Source organism: Perca fluviatilis, chromosome 6 (genome assembly GCF_010015445.1).
Source record: "Perca fluviatilis chromosome 6, GENO_Pfluv_1.0, whole genome shotgun sequence".
Taxonomy (NCBI): domain Eukaryota; kingdom Metazoa; phylum Chordata; class Actinopteri; order Perciformes; family Percidae; genus Perca; species Perca fluviatilis.
The window spans coordinates 32,136,514-32,153,795 of record NC_053117.1 but is presented as its reverse complement, the minus strand read 5'-3'; the positions used below and the strand labels follow the sequence as shown (position 1 = coordinate 32,153,795).

The 17,282-nt window shown below is 39.8% G+C and overlaps 1 protein-coding gene across 5 annotated transcripts in view; it reads right to left on the bottom strand.

Annotated features, from left to right (window-relative positions):
- adamts3 (ADAM metallopeptidase with thrombospondin type 1 motif, 3) overlaps nucleotides 1-17,282 on the bottom strand; it is a 176,959-nt gene that overhangs the window by 55,739 nt on the left and 103,938 nt on the right. For all 5 annotated transcript variants that reach the window (XM_039803991.1, XM_039803993.1, XM_039803992.1 and 2 more), the window contains exons 9-10: nucleotides 10,283-10,426; nucleotides 1,563-1,695 (exon numbers count right to left, since the gene is read on the bottom strand). In XM_039803991.1, the coding sequence (XP_039659925.1) occupies nucleotides 1,563-1,695; nucleotides 10,283-10,426 (277 nt within the window). The remainder of the gene's footprint in view (nucleotides 1-1,562; nucleotides 1,696-10,282; nucleotides 10,427-17,282) is intronic.

Sequence of the window (17,282 nt, the reverse complement as noted above, 5' to 3'; positions counted from 1 at the left end):
TTTAAGTAAAGAATCTTAACGCTTAACACTTCTCTTACCACTGGTTATAGCTGTGGATACAGATAACTGCTGGAGTTTTATCAAATCCTGAGCTGCTGAAGAAAATGTGAATTGATGCAGTAGCTGCTCTGAGCAGTTTTGGTTTGTTATAAAAAAAATCAAAAGGTGAATGTGGAAATACACCACATATAACAAGGACCAAAACTAGTTATTTTCAGCTTTAGTTTTCTGCACTTTGATTTTGCCTTACATTTGCACTATTAATTATTACTATTAATTACTATTATAAATGTATTACTGTATTGTATATTACTTATCTTTCTTTATCTTATTTGTACATATACATTATCTTTTTTATCTTTATTTGTATATATTTCTTATCTTTTATATTAAACTTTTTGTACGTGTCCTTATTGCACTGTGGGTCGGAGAGAAACATATTTTCAATTGCTCTGTATGTCTGGCACATATTGCAGAATTGAAAAAGTTGACTTGCCTTGACTTGATTTGCAAAGAGCAAACCGCAACAAAAACTCTCTGGCTCAACTGAAAGATAGAGCAGGAAGGTATTAAACCTCAGATGGAGCTGGCTGACCTCCTGAATCTTTAATAAGCTGAAATCAAACATTTCAGCTATCATCTGCAGTGGGGTCCTCAATTTAAAGTCAAAGGCTTAGTGATCTAGTACAGATCTTAGTCAGAACCCCACCCCCAAACCAAAATAAATCCATGATGACACATCACCTGAAAGTTTTGAGGTTTTTTAAACTTGATAAATGACAGAAAGGTCCTGTTGAAAGGGCATGATGTTTTTTGCATGACCTCATACAATCCACTTTATCATTGCATCAATTAAAAATCAGGTGCTGCAATTTCAGACTTTCTGAACTCACTTTTGTAGCCTGTACTCTGTTTTGGAACAAAAACCTCCCATTCAGTCCGACATTCCACAGAAATGTGACATCAATTATAAGTCAGTTTAGATCAAGGTGATGTGACCCGTAAAAGAAGAAGAAAAGTTGTACTGATGACAAAAATAGTGACAGAATAATTATCATTCTGGCATCTGCAGAGAATTAGCAGGACAACACGTGTGACTGCGGTAAAATAAGCAGTAAACAAGAAGTACTTACTAATCTAGCATCTGATTCTGCTCGTATGTCAGTTTTTGCCATCATAATCTTTCTGTAAATAGTCCACCAGATCTTCTCTGCTCTACTTATCTTTTTTTTTTAAGATTATTTTTTGGGGCATTTTTAGGCTTTTATTTGACAGGACAGCTGACGACATGAAAGGGAAGAGAGAGGGGGAATGACATGCAGCAAATTGCCGTAGGTCAGAGTCAAACCCGGGCCCTCTGCGTCGAGGCTTAAACCTCTATATATGGGTGCCCGTTCTACCAACTGAGCTATCCGGGCGCCCACTATTTCTTGAATCTTTAAGAGTAAATAGCTTTAACCTTATCCTCTTTTCTCTGCTGACTTCCACTTACAGACATGCTTTTTAGAACAGGGCAGGACGCTGACCTGTTCTCTAAATGGAAGCCTGAGGGCTGTACTCACTGAGGTGCAGATCTTATAGCCCACTCCAAAGTCAAATCGACACTGCTCATCCATCGAGTAGTTGATGCCAGGAAGTTCAGGAAGTTGTGGCCAATCGTGTTTGAAGGGGTCGTCCAAGAGACAGTCGTACGTGCTGTCAGGAAATGAAAGAAGAAGGAACAGTGGTGTCAAACAATTAACATAGACTCAAAACTGCCATCCTAATTAATGTTTGTGGCCTGGCCCCTTTATTTACCTCAACTGCAGAGAGAGCCACTTGAAACTTATTTTTGAGACAAACCTCTATTACTAATTCATCAGCTTTATAAGTATAACATTTCACTGCTGATTGTGAGATAAAACTCTCAATTCCTCACAGATCACAATACTGCACTATAGCACAACATGCACACTATTCACTTCATATTTGTATACATATTTTATATTATTATATACACTTTGTATGTTGGTTGTCCATTTTTATTCTCCACTTGTATGTTCTTTTCATTCCTCTCAGGAATGAGAGGCTGTTCTGGTATTTTTATTTTTTCATCTTATCGTAGGGTGATCAGATTTCCCGGAACTAAAACAGGGACACGCGTGACCGTAGTGCTCGTGCGCGCAGACGCTTAACCAACTTTATTTTTCAGAATTAAAGCATTCTTTTGGAAAATGCACCCACTGAACTTGTGAAAAACTTTGTGAAAAGGTATTTTTTATTGCATGGCACTAAAATAATTATTTGGAACTGCTGCCACAGGCTTGAACTAAAGTTATGGTAACACTTTAAGGTAAGGGTACATGAATTATGAATTCATGCATGAATTAATTCATGATTTGTGCATTACTTCATTCCTTTATATCTTATGAATCATCATCAGGATTGAGTTCATAGCCTCTCATTCATGACCTCATGCATGAACAACACATCAACTAAAGCATTAGGTAAGGTGGGTACATCATTATGCACAAGTTGTGTTCAAATCAGAATTTGCGCAGCGATAACCACATTTTTTTCAGACTATGAACACGTCAATTCCTGATGATTCATGGGATATTAAGTTCTTATATATATCAGGTCTTCTAACCAGGGATTACTGGTTGTCCCACGCACCCGTTTAAAGACTAGAGGTGACCGTTCCTTTGAAGCGGTGGCTCCAAACCTGTGGAATGCTCTTCCTATTGTTTTACGTTCTGCAGTCTCTGTTGAAGCTTTTAAAAAGCAGCTGAAGACCCACTTGTTTAAATTTGCTTTTGATTCATGTATGTAAAATGTAGTCTTTTATTGATTGTTTTTAGTCTTTTTAGTTGTATAACTTACTATGTTTTGTAGAAATGTTTATCATGTGAAGCACTTTGTGACTGTGAAAGGTGCTATATCAAATAAACTTATTATTATTATTATTATTATTATTATTAAGGAATGCAGTAACACATACATTATTAATTACATAATGCATAATAATACATAGGCCTATATCAATTAATTACCGTAAAGTGTTACCAGTGTTATTCTAACCAACAACACAGACACACACACACACACACACACACACACACACACACACACACACACACACACACACACACACACACACACACACACACAAATGAAATCTTATTTAATAGAGCAGATAGCTTCCCTATTGGAAACATTCATTCTGTATACAGTATTTGTTAGAATCAATTTGTTGGCTGAAAGCCTACTGTGAAATTGCGCACAGGTGTCAGCATAATTGACCCGTGTGACGAGTAGCGTCTTTAAGGTGGGAATGGTCATATGGTTCCTCTCGTCAGTCCATGTGTTGTTCATGAGCGAAAAGATCCGCTCAACGGGAGCAACCGGGACGTCTGGTCACCCTATCTTATCTTTATCTTATTTATGACAGCTGCTTCCTGCTTCTTACAGTGCAGACGCTCTACTGCTTGCTCCTGCTTCTGCTTGCATATTTCTGCTGATAATCTTGCTTTTCCTCTGAGAGAAACTATGAGCAGCGGCTCTTAGATACTTATAAATCACTGGACTATACATTTTTTGTAGACATAGTAGGCTATTGTCATATTTGAAAAATTTTCTGTGTGACCGAGGCCTACCAATAGCTCAAGCCTGTCCTAAAGTGACTGTAGCTAAAGCTAATTAGCAGCAAGATGCCACCCTTCTCCATAGAGGACTACTACAAGCTCCTGCAGAAGATTGCAGTTCTGGAAACCAAAATTTACCGGTTAGAAGTAAACCTGGAAGTGAACGGATCATGTGGAAATGACACCACTTTACCAGTGACCCAAAACAATGGACAAAAGCATGCTAACACACCCGCTAACGTAGCCAGCAAGACCACAAAGAAACAAGAGGGCTGTGGAACGGATAATAAATCAACAAGTGGCAGTCCTCCCTGGAACTCTTTTGGTGCAAAGCCTAAGAGTAAATCATTTTCCTGGGAAAAGGGAGGACGACTAACGGGCAGAGCACAGCGCCCTGAGATTTGTGATATGACCGGCTGGCCTGCATTACCACCCAGGCAGAGTGCCTCTTCAACCCAGCCGTGGACAACTGCAAAAGGGAAAATCAGCAACAAAATGCCTCCCCTACAACTGAGTGTGCAGGTGAAGAACAGATTTGCTCCTCTGCTGCAGGACACTGGACATAACCTGAATTACGTCTCATCGTCACACAGCAGGGTAAGGACTGAGAGCAATTCTAAAAGTAAAAGCTACAGGGAAAGCTAACGACTGGGCCCCAAACTCTGATTGTGGGTGACTCTGCTGTGAAAGATAAAAAAGCAGTAAAAACACCAAAATACTCTGTTTTCCCAAAGACATGGTGTCTGATTTGGCCCAAAGAATCCAGGATATCATAGCAGCACACCCAACTGTGAAGAACATTATACTGCATATAGGGTCAAATGATGTTGTAAAGCAAGAGTCTGAAGTGCTGAATCGTGCCTTTATGAATCTGCTGAACGCAGTCAACTCCCTAAACGCCAAAGGTGTTTATCAGTGGCCCTATACCGCCAGTCAGAGGAGGAGCTGAGAGATTCGGCAGACTGTTGGCACTGAACAGATGGCTTTCAAATGCATGTACCAACCATTCTCTGCAGTTCATTGACAATTTTAACATTTTCTGGGGCTGCAGACATCTTTTTAAAGCAGATGGACTATTCCTTAACAAGCCAGGAGTAAAGCTGTTCACCTCTAGCCTACTTTACTTTGCTTTCGCGCCACACATCTGCTCCCTTGGCCAAGGGCACGAGACAAGATGAACCAAAACAAGAGGAAGACACAACAACAAAGTGCGGCAGTGAGCCACCACGGCCCCACCTCAGCAAAGATTTGACCATGGGAGACCAAAGACCGGAGATGAGAAATCTCAACACCCCTTCTCACCCGTTTACCACACTCCTCAAGCCCCTGTGACAACCACGACAGCTATGAGGACCTCTTTAAGGATATGTCGCTCTCCCCTCTTTCCCCCATCCCCATGTTGGAGTTCACTGACCAGATGAGGCAGCTGGTAAATGCTGGAACCAAGTATGCCCCCCTTCCTTCTCCCATCTTAAAACGCCAGGCACCTCTGCCCCCTCAAGGACGGCAGCTAACTCCTTCTCCCCAGACTGATAAGGATGCTTGTGTGCAAAATGCAGTAAGCATTAACTGATATGGGCCGGGTCCAGGCTGCATGCATAGTAGCACTCATGACTCTTTCCAAGACAAGCCTGGGCCCTGCGTATTAGGTTCTTCCACAATTTATGTTGTGATAGGTAATAGAAAAAGAATGGCGAATAAGCCCGTAACTGCAAACTTTGCAAATTTAGCATCCATTCCTCGTCAGCCACAGTCTGTCCCAAAAAATGAAAACGCACTAACACTAGCCCTACTAAACGTTAGATCTTTGGCAGGAAAATCATTTTTAATAAATGATTTTATTATCAAGAACAATCTTGATTTTATGTTTTTAACTGAAACCTGGTTGGACCATAATAACAGTGCTGCTGTTCTCATTGAGTCAGCCCCCCCTAACTTTAGTTTTATGAGTGAGAATAGAGTGAATAAGAAAGGAGGTGGAGTCGCCACGCCTTTGTTTAATGACTCATTCTCAATGCATAAAATATCTTACGGAAATTTTGCTTCTTTTGAATATGTGGCTCTTCAGCTAAGATCCTCCCCTCAAGCTCTACTTCTAAATATCTACAGGCCACCTAAATACTGTGCATCCTTCTTTGACGATTTTAATGAACTGCTGTCTATAATCTGTATTAACTTTGACCGTGTAATTATTGCTGGTGATTTTAACATTCATGTTGACAACCCCCGGACCGGGGGACCAAAGAACTGTGTTTTGTTTTTGAGAGCTATGGACTGACTCAGCATGTGACACAGCCCAGCCGCACAATAAAGGGGCACACTCTGGACTTGATTATCTCCAAGGGTCTGAACATTCCCAAGGTTGTGGTGACTGATGTTGCTCTCTCTGATCATTCCTGTGTTTTCTTTAACGGCACTATCTCTGTGCCCAAAAGTGTTCAAACAAAGTTAATCAGAAAACGGTATATCACTGAAAACACCAGTGAATCATTCATTCAGCTTTTCTCCTCTACACCCACCCTCACTGGGGCCTCAGTCACTGAGCTGGTAGATAATTTCAACTGTAAAATTACGAATGTTATTGATGCTATTGCTCCCACTAAGGTCAAAGCTGTCTCTGGTAAGAAAAGATCCTCCATGGAAAAATGTTATAGGTGTGAGACAGAAAAAAGAGAGTGTCGAAAAGCTGAACGGTTGGCGAAAATCTAAACTCCAGGTCCATTATAACACTTATAAAGAGAGACTTCGCATTTATAATCTGGAACTAAGAAATGCAAGACGGTCCTTTTTCTCTGACATTATCGCCAGAAACAATAATAATTCACGTGCTTTGTTTGCTACTGTTGATAGATTAACAAACCCTCCAGTACCGGTAGCATCTGAACTGTTGTCTACCAAGGCTTGCAACGACTTTGCCTCCTTCTTCACAGACAAAATTCAGAAAATTAGACAAACAGTCAGTGCCTCCATATCAAGTACAGGATATGTGTTGTCACAGTATGCACGCAAAACAAATTCCAACATGACACAATTTCATACGATCAACCTTAAAACCTTGAGGACATTATACAACATCTGAAAACCTCCTCCTGTTGCCTTGATATTCTACCGCCGGGTGTTTTCAAAAATGTTTCGAGTGTTTGGCTTCTGATCTTCTACAGATTGTAAACACATCTCTGCTCTCAGGTATCTTTCCACAGGCCCTGAAAACTGCAGTCATCAAGCCACTCCTAAAAAAGAACAATCTAGACACGACACTAATGAGCAACTATAGGCCAATATCAAACCTTCCATTTTTAAGTAAAATCATAGAAAAAGTGGTTTTTCAACAACTCAACCTTTTCTTATTGCTAAACAACAGTTTTGATGCCTTCCAGTCAGGTTTTCGACCACACCACAGCACTGAGACGGCTCTTGTTAAAGTCTTTAATGACATCCACTTAAACACAGATAGTGGCAAAATTTCAGTCTTAGTATTACTTGATCTTAGTGCTGCATTTGATACAGTAGACCATGACATATTGCTTGACCGATTGGAAAACTGGGTTGGTCTTTCTGGCTCAGTACTAAAGTGGTTTGAATCCTATTTAAAGAATAGGGACTACTTTGTGTCTATAGGTAATTATACATCTGAGCATACAAACATGACGTGCGGAGTTCCCCAGGCTCAGTTCTGGGGCCTCTTCTGTTCAACATCTACATGCTTCCACTGGCTCAGATTATGGAAAACAACAAAATAACTTACCATAGTTATGCAGATGACACACAAATTTACAACACCTTATCGCGCGGGAACTATAGCCCAATACAACAATTAAATATGTGCATTGAACAAATTAATGATTGGATGTGCCAGAACTTTCTTAAATTAAATGAAGAAAAACGAGGGGTGGTTGTTTTTGGAGCAAAAGAGGAACGATTGAAAGTCAGCTCAGCTTCAAACGACAATGTTAAAAACAACAGACAAAGCCAGAAATCTTGGTGTAGTCATGGACTCAGACCTAAATTTTAACAGCCACATTAACATAATTAAAAAATCAGCATATTATCACCTTAAAAATATATCAAGGGTTAGAGGACTTATGTCTCAGCAAGATCTGGAAAAACTTGTCCATGCTTTTATCTTCAGTAGACTTGACTACTGTAACGGTGTCTTTACAGGTCTCCCTAAAAAATCAATCAGACAGCTGCAGCTGATTCAGAACGCTGCTGCTCGCGTCCTCACTAAAACCAGGAAAGTGGATCACATCACTCCAGTACTGAAGTCTTTACACTGGCTTCCAGTGCCTCAAAGAATTGATTTCAAAATACTTTTACTGGTTTATAAATCACTAAACGGTTTAGGGCCAAAATACATTTCTGATCTGCTACTACACTATGACCCACCCAGACCTCTCAGGTCTACTTGTTGTCCCCAGAGTCAGAACTAAACAGGGGGAAGCAGCGTTCAGTTTTTATGCTCCACATATCTGGAACAAACTCCCAGAAACCTGCAGGTCCGCTGCAACTCTCAGTTCTTTTAAATCTAAGCTAAAGACCTATCTTTTTGATGTTGCTTTTCCTTAAATAATCTATTTTATTAACTTTAATTTCTTATACTGCACTGTAACTTTTATTCATATACTGCACTATCAATTTTATTCTTGTTTTAATTTGTTTATTAATGTTTTAAAATTGTTTTAAATTGTTTTCTAACTGCTCTTTAATGTTTTATGTAAAGCACTTTGAATTGCCCTGTTGCTGAAATGTGCTATATAAATAAAGCTGCCTTGCCTGCCTTGACTTGCCTATTATTTCTAGTATATTCTGTATGGCTACTGTGTGCCTTGTACCTTGCTACCGTAACAGAAATTTCCCAGTTTGGGATCAATGAAGTACACCTACCTACCTACCTACCCACCTACTTATCTATCTATCTATCTATTCTATCTTATCTATCTATCTATCTATCTATCTATCTATCTATCTACTGTACAAGTATCTTTGACCAAATCCCATTTTTTTCTAAATTTGCTGTTGATTCAAACTTCAAAGACTTGTGTTCATCTGTTGCCTTGGTTAATATATATTCCACAGCATTAAATCCATCAGTACAATAACCCAGTCCTGTCACAGTCACTACGCTGTTGCTCTGAGTTTGTATTTTTTAACAGAAATACTGATGTCATTCATTCAAGTCATTCCAATTGCTTCTACTTTGAGGCTTTTTTTTATTAGTCTAAAACTACTACTGTATCTCTGAAACTTGAAACTCAACTCTTTCTGCACAGAGTTTAAATTAAAAGCCTTCCATCAACTCAAAGGGCTTGTAGGCGTTGATTGTAAAACTTTTTTTGATTGTAGAAATTTTTCAGTTTGATAGACCTTCATTTAAAATTGGGTAAGTGGAAACTCAGAGCAGCACAGTGGTGAATATGACTGGACTAATGTTGTAATGATGGAGTTAGTGCTGTAAAAATGAATATGTTGAATTTACCATGTGAGCCATTGTAGTACAGGTAATTCCACCCCCTTAAGGTTTTCTAGTGTGACTTTATTTGAGACTCGACCTTCATTGGATACTGGCTTATTTACTCTATGGTCTAACCTGGGTCTGCTTGTGCTTTGAGGCCCAATCAAACACTTTTAATTTATGACCTAATTACTTAATGAGTTATCAAAGCGAAAGAAAGCCACGTTTTAAAATTAGAAAGCAGATGGAACGCACCTGGATCCAACATTTAATCTCGGTTTTAAGTGAGCAGCAATATTTCCACTTTGATACCTGTAAATATTCTATGACTAAATGCTGCACATAGCTGTTTTTCTTTCAATAAGAGTTATGCAGTTATATTTCAGAAAAGTGTCTCAGCTGCAGTGATTCCCAGCCTGGATGTTTGTTTGTTTTTCAAGGCGAGGGGGCACAGATTAACCCTGCTCAGACTAAGACAAGTCAAGTGTGCCTTTTGCAAGTGTAAAATGATTTCTAAACATCTCATATATTTCCTCACAGCTGCCTCGCCAAGCTGTCTCACATTTATTATCCTACATTATCATACTACAGTAACACTTTTCATACAAAACATTGATTTCTCTCTGCATCAACTTCAAATAGCCGGGAGCTACTCTGAAAAAAACGTGTCCTGTATGGAGATTGATTGCCCATTGCCATCTCTTTTAACTCGCTGTCAATAGTGTGGTCACGCCATTATCTGAACTTTCCCTGTCAGAAATTGATTCTTGTACATCTGAGTAAAAGACTCGATGACCCGTTTTGAGATGGCATGATACTGTTTTGGTTAAAGTAACATGGACCCGACTCCTGTCACCGCTCTACTCCTGTCTCACGCGAATCTGAGAGGATTGGATTTAGCCGGACTGGAAGACATTCTCTGGGTCACTGGACTCTGTCACGCTGCCTTCATCTGTCCCTCTGCTTGACCCAGCCCCCCATTGTCCCCACTGAAAACATTGACTCTGCCCTCCCTGACACTTAATAAGTATTTGTTCATAAACCTTGCTATTATTCACACTGCCATGAAGTAAAAAATGGCCATTGACAGAACAGCATACTTCTTTTCCATACCATCTTTTGGATGATGCATTCAAACAAATCCACTTCCATACAGTAGGTGTTCAACGCCCACCCGCTTTGCCATTAACTGCAAATATGAACTCACTGGATGTATCTCTTCAGCTCCTGTCCGCTGCACATGGACCAGTGGTATCGATGGAAGGCCGCCTGCACCAGAGGAGCCATTACGCTTCCCATCGCCGTTTCGTCCCCGCAGCGGTTGCCTTGGCCATCGTGCTCCATACCCAAGCTGTTCCAATAGAGAAAGACAAGCAAATGTTTACAAAACTGCAGAATATCAAGTCCCGCCAATGCCCAAGAGTTAAGTAAATGAGCTGCTTTTTTTGGTGACCAGAAGTAAAAAATAACAATACATTTACACAAAATGTACTGATATACAAATAAACAAAGTACGTTTCCTGAGCAGATATTGCAGAAAACCATAGGATGAATCCCTCTGTACATTATGGCAGGTCAGATATATGTTCATCCATGCACACTGACGATTTCAGTCATTTATCTGCACTACATGTGCTGGTTAATTTATCTTCTCTGTTGTCACAACACCCACAAAGAAATAACTGATTGATTGTTATTGGTCCAGACTGCAAGGGAACTTCATATATCAAAAATAACAAGTCTTGTACTGTAATATTATGGTTGTATATTTACTGTGTACCTGCTACTTCTCACTTCAATTGAACGGCCACACAGCCAGAGTCGGTTGAATTTGTTTTCGGTACAGCATGGAAAGAAACATTTCACAGTGTCAGCAGCACCCAAAACACTCACTCGCAGTAAGTAAAAAGTAAAAATCCACCCGAAATAACCGCAGAAACGATTGTAGGTGACTGAAACAGCAAATAATTGAAAACTACAAAGAGTTTACATGCGTTTAAATCACATCCATCTTTCTGATCCCCTTGGAAATGTTTTGAGAGAGGAGGCCAGATGAGATATATAATCCCTCCAGCGTTCTGTGTCTATGCCAGGGTCTCCCAGAAATTGTCCAAAGCCAAGAATCTAATGCCTAATATCACTTTCACATCTCTCCAACTGCATGTTTACAGTATAGGTCCTGTGTTTGTGTGTGTGTGTGTGTGTGTTGTGTGTGTGTGTGTGTGTGTGTGTGTGTGTGTGTGTGTGTGTTTGTGTGTGTGTGTGTGTGTGTGTGTAAAATAATATAACAAAGATTGAAAATTTTGAATTCTGGGGATTAAAAAAGTAATTCTTCTTATTCTGAAGAGAAGTCCAGAAAATGCAATGGATGAAACCCTTACAACTTCTGAGCTTGCATGTCAACAGCTCCATCTCTCTGACAGCTGAGTAAACTCCATCTGCTGATATTGACCTTGATGTCTCAGAACGCTTTAGAAGAAGATAGTGGACCAAGAGTTGGGATTGTTATGTCAAAACACTATTTCAAAGCTCAAGAATGAACTTTCATACTTCAAAATGTTATAAAACCGAATATATAACTGAGATCGATACTGGCCAACTTTGAAATAAGTGAAAATGTCCTACCAATTTCTAGATGTTCAACTCTTTAATGGAAAAAAATGGTTCACAGATTTTAGACGATAAATCCCACAGAAGAGAATTTAAACTGATTCTAAAGAAACTATGCTACAAACCAATTATGATGTTCATGTACTGATTTACACACAGTACTGTTACTGCAGCTTGTGGGTTTGCGAGAATAAATATTTTCTGGGTCGAAAAATAATTGGACTCAGCAGACTTTGTTTATGTGAATTTGTGAACTTAATGTAACTGTTAATAAGACCAAACTGCCTAAACAGCTACATGAAGTTGTTTATAAAGAGGACAGATGGTGGGTACTTTTCTTTGTTAGCTGAGGTTTTACTGCATGTAGCTCCTTTGGGCTTTAGCAATCAATATGCATCATTTGCCATTTTTTGTTCTTTCATAGCTGCCTCAACTCACGTGTCTGACACACGTTGCTAAAATGATTCGAATTTTCAGCTGTTACTCTTTGTTTTTCCCTAACACATCATACAGCCTAGATGGACAGCGAGGGAAAGCTAAAACATAAAAGAACTTTTGCATAGAAGCTGGTGTGTTCATTTTGCAGAACAATTATTTGCTGTACATCCTGTACTGTCCTTGCTCTGAATGAAAGGTCATGTTTTGCATCAATGAGCACAGCTGTCAGCAGATGGGGCGTCGATACTGTGTACGTTCCAGTGTCACAAACACAAATTCCTATTCAGTTTATTTTTCAGAAATGCATGAAATGTTGACGCCCTTCTGCAGCTCTAGTATCAGTTGTGACTCTTCTTTACATGTGGATTTTTGTTTGTCAAGAAATAAGAAAGAAAAAGAAAACCATACTGGACTCAGTGTGCATGGTTTCTTTTTTTGATTACTTTTTGAGAAGGTGTATCTAAAGATGTAGTGCAGTAATTCCATTCTGTTGACAAATTTTAAATCATCATTGAATGTGAGATGCAGCAAAAACTAAATGTGCTTTTTAGAGTTTGCTCGAACTGAGCAACTTCAAACATTGACTCATTAATACTGTGAGATGTGGATGAAAGCTCCAGGAAAAAACTAGTAAGTGGTTTTTGAGTAAACATTCTTCTTTCAGGGATGAATTTATGCTCAAATATATGCTTCATTTTTAACAATATTGCTTTTGTTAGGTTGTAAAAAGTTAAAACTATGCTTACGTTTTGAAAACAATGTACTTTTGGTTATATGCAGTTTGCAGGTAGATCTAATCAAATACACTAATCAGCATTTGACTGCCTCACCCAAAACCTAGCTTCTAAAGAATTAATCAGGTCATGTCTGCCATTTAGCATACTGTAGGAGAATTGTCCCCACAGGAAAGGTAACTGTTGTCTCTTTTTGGGGGAGCCATCCCCTGTTGAGCTAAAGGAAATGCATATTACTGTAGAATCAACACTTCCATGATAAACAACTTTAGTCTGTGACTTGAAATTCAGAGGTGTGTCCTTATCCTGAGAGACAGGAATAAATGTGGGAGCAGGAGAAAGATTCGAGGCTTCAATCTGTGACCCCGCAAGGGAAGCAAGTTGAAGTCCGCTATTTACAGCGTATTGTTTTGTCATGTCGCATGGCTGCAATCTTGTCCCCACAAGGGGAAAGATATCTTGTAGTCTGCTGCTGGCAGTGTTTTAATGTTTGTTTGTGTTTTGACGGGCGTTTTTCATCGTGTTTTTTATTAAACCTTTTTTCTAACTTTCAATCAACCCCCACCCCCCTCCTCCTTCCTCCAAAAATCAGAACTAATAGCATTCAAAACATATCTAAAATACTAAATCATAAGGTGAGTTGAGCCTTATTGGTTAGGTTTTCTACATATATTTAAACTTTTATTTTTGGTTTAGGTTTTAGTCCTTTCACTAAGGCCTTGGAATTATTAAAAACACTACCGTATTCGGCATTTTATAAAAACTGACAAGCATTTGGTGTTGAATACATGCATTTAGTCGCGCATTTCCACGACGCTTTCTCCACAGTGTAGCGGGGGAGGGTCCTGCTAGTCCATACAGGACCGAGGGAAACATGCTCTGGTTTATTGGCAGTTTTCTTTAAACACCAATCACTAATCCTCATAAACACAAAACAATCCTCTGGAGTTTAACATTCCAACACAAAGAAAGTGGAAGGAAAACGGACATTTGCGATTGGACCTGCATCCGGTGGAATTTCCTGCTGTACCGGAGCAATCCTGGAAGTGGAACATCATGGATATAGACTAGAAGCATTGTGATGCCTTTAAACTGAAATCAAACAAGCTTTAATAAAAACGGATTCTGTTTTTTGTTCTCTGTGTGCGAATCCTCTCTTGCTGCACTAGACTTTCAACCTGAAATCAACGCAGCTAATCAGAGCAGTTTTTTGTGAAGCCTGGCTTTTATGTATAATGGCCACCTTAGAGCTGTATACAGAAAATAAGAGTCGGTTTCAGGTTGTAGCGCTATTTGTCCAAGTTAGTCCATATATCACTTACATTTCACTAAAATTGTACCACCTTTTTACATATGCACAAAAAAATTTTTTTAAAAACTAACTATGCTCATGACTCAACCCGGCTTTTAACTCAGTGTGATGTGTGGGTGAATGCGTCTGACACATTGTTTATGACTTTCTATTTGTTGGTTTTCTCAGCGCGTCTCTTCACCCTATCTGTCTTCTGCTCACTTTACAGCTACTGATTATTATATAAGATTAAGATTTTGGAATGTTACAAACTCCAACACAAAACTTTGTTTAAATGATTTAAGCAATAAATTAGAAACTTTCAACATAAAGAAAGTAAAAGAAGAAGTTAGTTAGGGGGGGGGCCCCCGGCGCGGGGGGGCCCCCGGGGGGAGCCAAAGACACAGCACTGGAGCAGAGCCGAAGTACCGCACTTTTTAATTAAAGGTCCCATGGCATGAAAATTTCACTTTATGAGGTTTTGTAACATTATATATGAGTTCCCCTAACCTGCCTATGGTCCCCCAGTGGCTAGAAATGGAGATAAGTGTAAACCGAGCCCTGGGTATCCTGCTCTGACGATATATAGGGAAGATTCCACATTGGCCCATCTGATGAAAGCTCAGATGGGCCAATGTGGAATCTTCCCTATATATCGTCATAAGGGGAAAGGTTACCTCCCCTTTCTCTGCTTTGCCCGCCCAGAGAATGTGGCCTGCCCATAAGAAAGAGAGAGACATCATGGCTTGCAAACAAGCAAAGCATGGCAGTTGGTCAAGGCCACACCCCCACCCTCAACCTTGCCCCGCCTCTCTCCTCCTCAATAGCATTTAAAGCTACAGACACAGAAATGGCACGTCCTAAGGAAAGCTCATTGTGGGACTGGCTCTAGTGGCTGTAATTCTGCACCAAGGCTGAATTTTGGGAAAGAGATTACTAGGGGACCACTAAGGCCTAAAAAAAAAAAGCATCCAAAAAGCAGCATGTGATAGGACCTTTAATTAACTTTATCGGTTATCAGGCAAAAAAAACCTGCCAACACAGATAATCTGCAAACTGCCAAAACACAGCCCCGATAATTGTACAGGGCCCATAATCGGTCTATCCCTATTCTAGTGATCCAAAGTTGCTGGTCCTCAATCAAAGATCCCATCGTACAGATGTTTAGGACTGATTTTACAGTTGCACCTGGTACCAAACTGTCTCTGTAACCTTAAACAACAGTTGACTTGGAGCACAGACTGTTTCAAGAGAGGAAGACAATTTAATCTTTTTTCTTTTTGGACAAAGCTGCTGTTGTCAAGGTTATACAGATGTTATGGGATCCATTTGACGTGCTTCCTGCCACTTAAATACGTTAAGGCCATGGCAGTAGGCGGGGGGCTTAAGTGTGGACTGCTCTTGATAACTGTAGATGGTAGAAAGTGAAGCAACTCAGAAGCAACGTTTCCAAGTTTATGAGTTTATCATAACTTCGCTGAAAACTTCAGCCAAATTATGAGATGATTGCAGAGGGATTACCACATCTGTACAATCTCAAGCGGCATTACGTAAATTTAAGGTACACAAAGGGAGTAGCGAAATGAGGGAAAGATGAAAATGCCTGTCCATATAGAAAACTTAATATCAGCGAGCAAAAAGTGATTGTGATGCGACAGTTAAAGGCTGTTGTGGTGAGTGACCTGACAGAAAAAGCAAAGAAGAAACAATCAACCAATCCCAGTTATATAGGTGAGATAAACGCAGCGACGTCATCTTCAAACACAGGAAGCTAGCTAGCGCATCCATGATATATGGAGACACAAAAAGTGTAGATTAGATTGAGGCAGATATAAATGTTGCCATAAGCCAATTTACGGAAATAACTCTCAAAGTGGCATTCTTAAAGGAGTTGCCAAATTAATAAAGTGAAACAAAATGGCCATTCAGTGTGATTATCAGGCTACACGTGCCCTCCCTAGCAGAGATCAACCTGGCCAGTGGCCCCCTGGTAATGTGAGTTTGGGACTCCTTCTCTAAAGTCACACAGACAGTAAAATGTGGTCCACTGATACGGTTATGATCCTCAGTCTTCCTAAACAACAGGACTGTTGATGATATTGAGATATGTGCTATTAGAAACTCCAAAATACCTAATATTGTGAAAAACCACAGATTATTGAATAAGAAATGCAAACACATCTGTGATCATAATCAGCCACTCTCATGATCCTGGGTATTGTTTAGTTTCCTGTAGGTTCTTCTCATTTGTCATTTCTTGTTTTACTTCCTGCCTTGTGTGTTTTCCCATCTGTCTGATTGTATTTCTAGTGTTCTGGGTTTTTTGGATTCAGCCTTATGTTTTTTGAAGCTCCCTTTTTTGTTTTGCCAACCTGCCGGACCAATCTCCTGCTTTTGGGTCCTCCTTTTCATGTCTAAAACCGTGACAGCCACAAACATATATCCACGGCACAATCTTCACTAACAGCATTTACGTCAAGGTCTTTTTTTCTGTCTCTGCCTCATGTAGCCATTGATCTCCTCAGCTTAGGACGCACGTAAGATCCTTCCTCCTCTTAGCTGTCCTTCAGTTTAGAGGCTTAGTGGTGGCCTCAAGATTCTTTTCTTTATACGTTACAAGGCTTTAATCTTGAAATTGAATTCTAAGAGTTGTCTCAGAATATCTTTTGTGTGTGTGTGTGTGTGTTTGTGTGTGTGTGTTTGTGTGTGTGTGTTTGTGTGTGTGTGTGTGTGTGTGTGTGTGTGTGTGTGTACAGAACAGCTTCTGGTTTCCACATTGTTTTTATATTTCTTTCCAGGGCAAGTCTATTGATCCCTGAAGATGAAACCTGTCTGTTCACTGTGAAGTTGGGAGGATTCGGTGTCTTGCTCGGGGACATTTTAGCAGGGTGGATCCTTGCTGTCTCAGCTGATTGACTAACATCTGCTGGTCCTGCTGAAGGACAGCTTCTCCTTTATCTACACCAATGTCCTGCTTCTCTTTTCAAGTCATTTCAGTTTCAAAAAGCTAAAAAAAACCTTCAACAAATCAAAACTTATATTTGTTGTTGTGTTAGTTTCCTCCCTGCAGCTGGGGTTACAGTAAGATCTACTGGATCCGAACATTTTAAATGTTGAACGTATGGAGCTTTCCA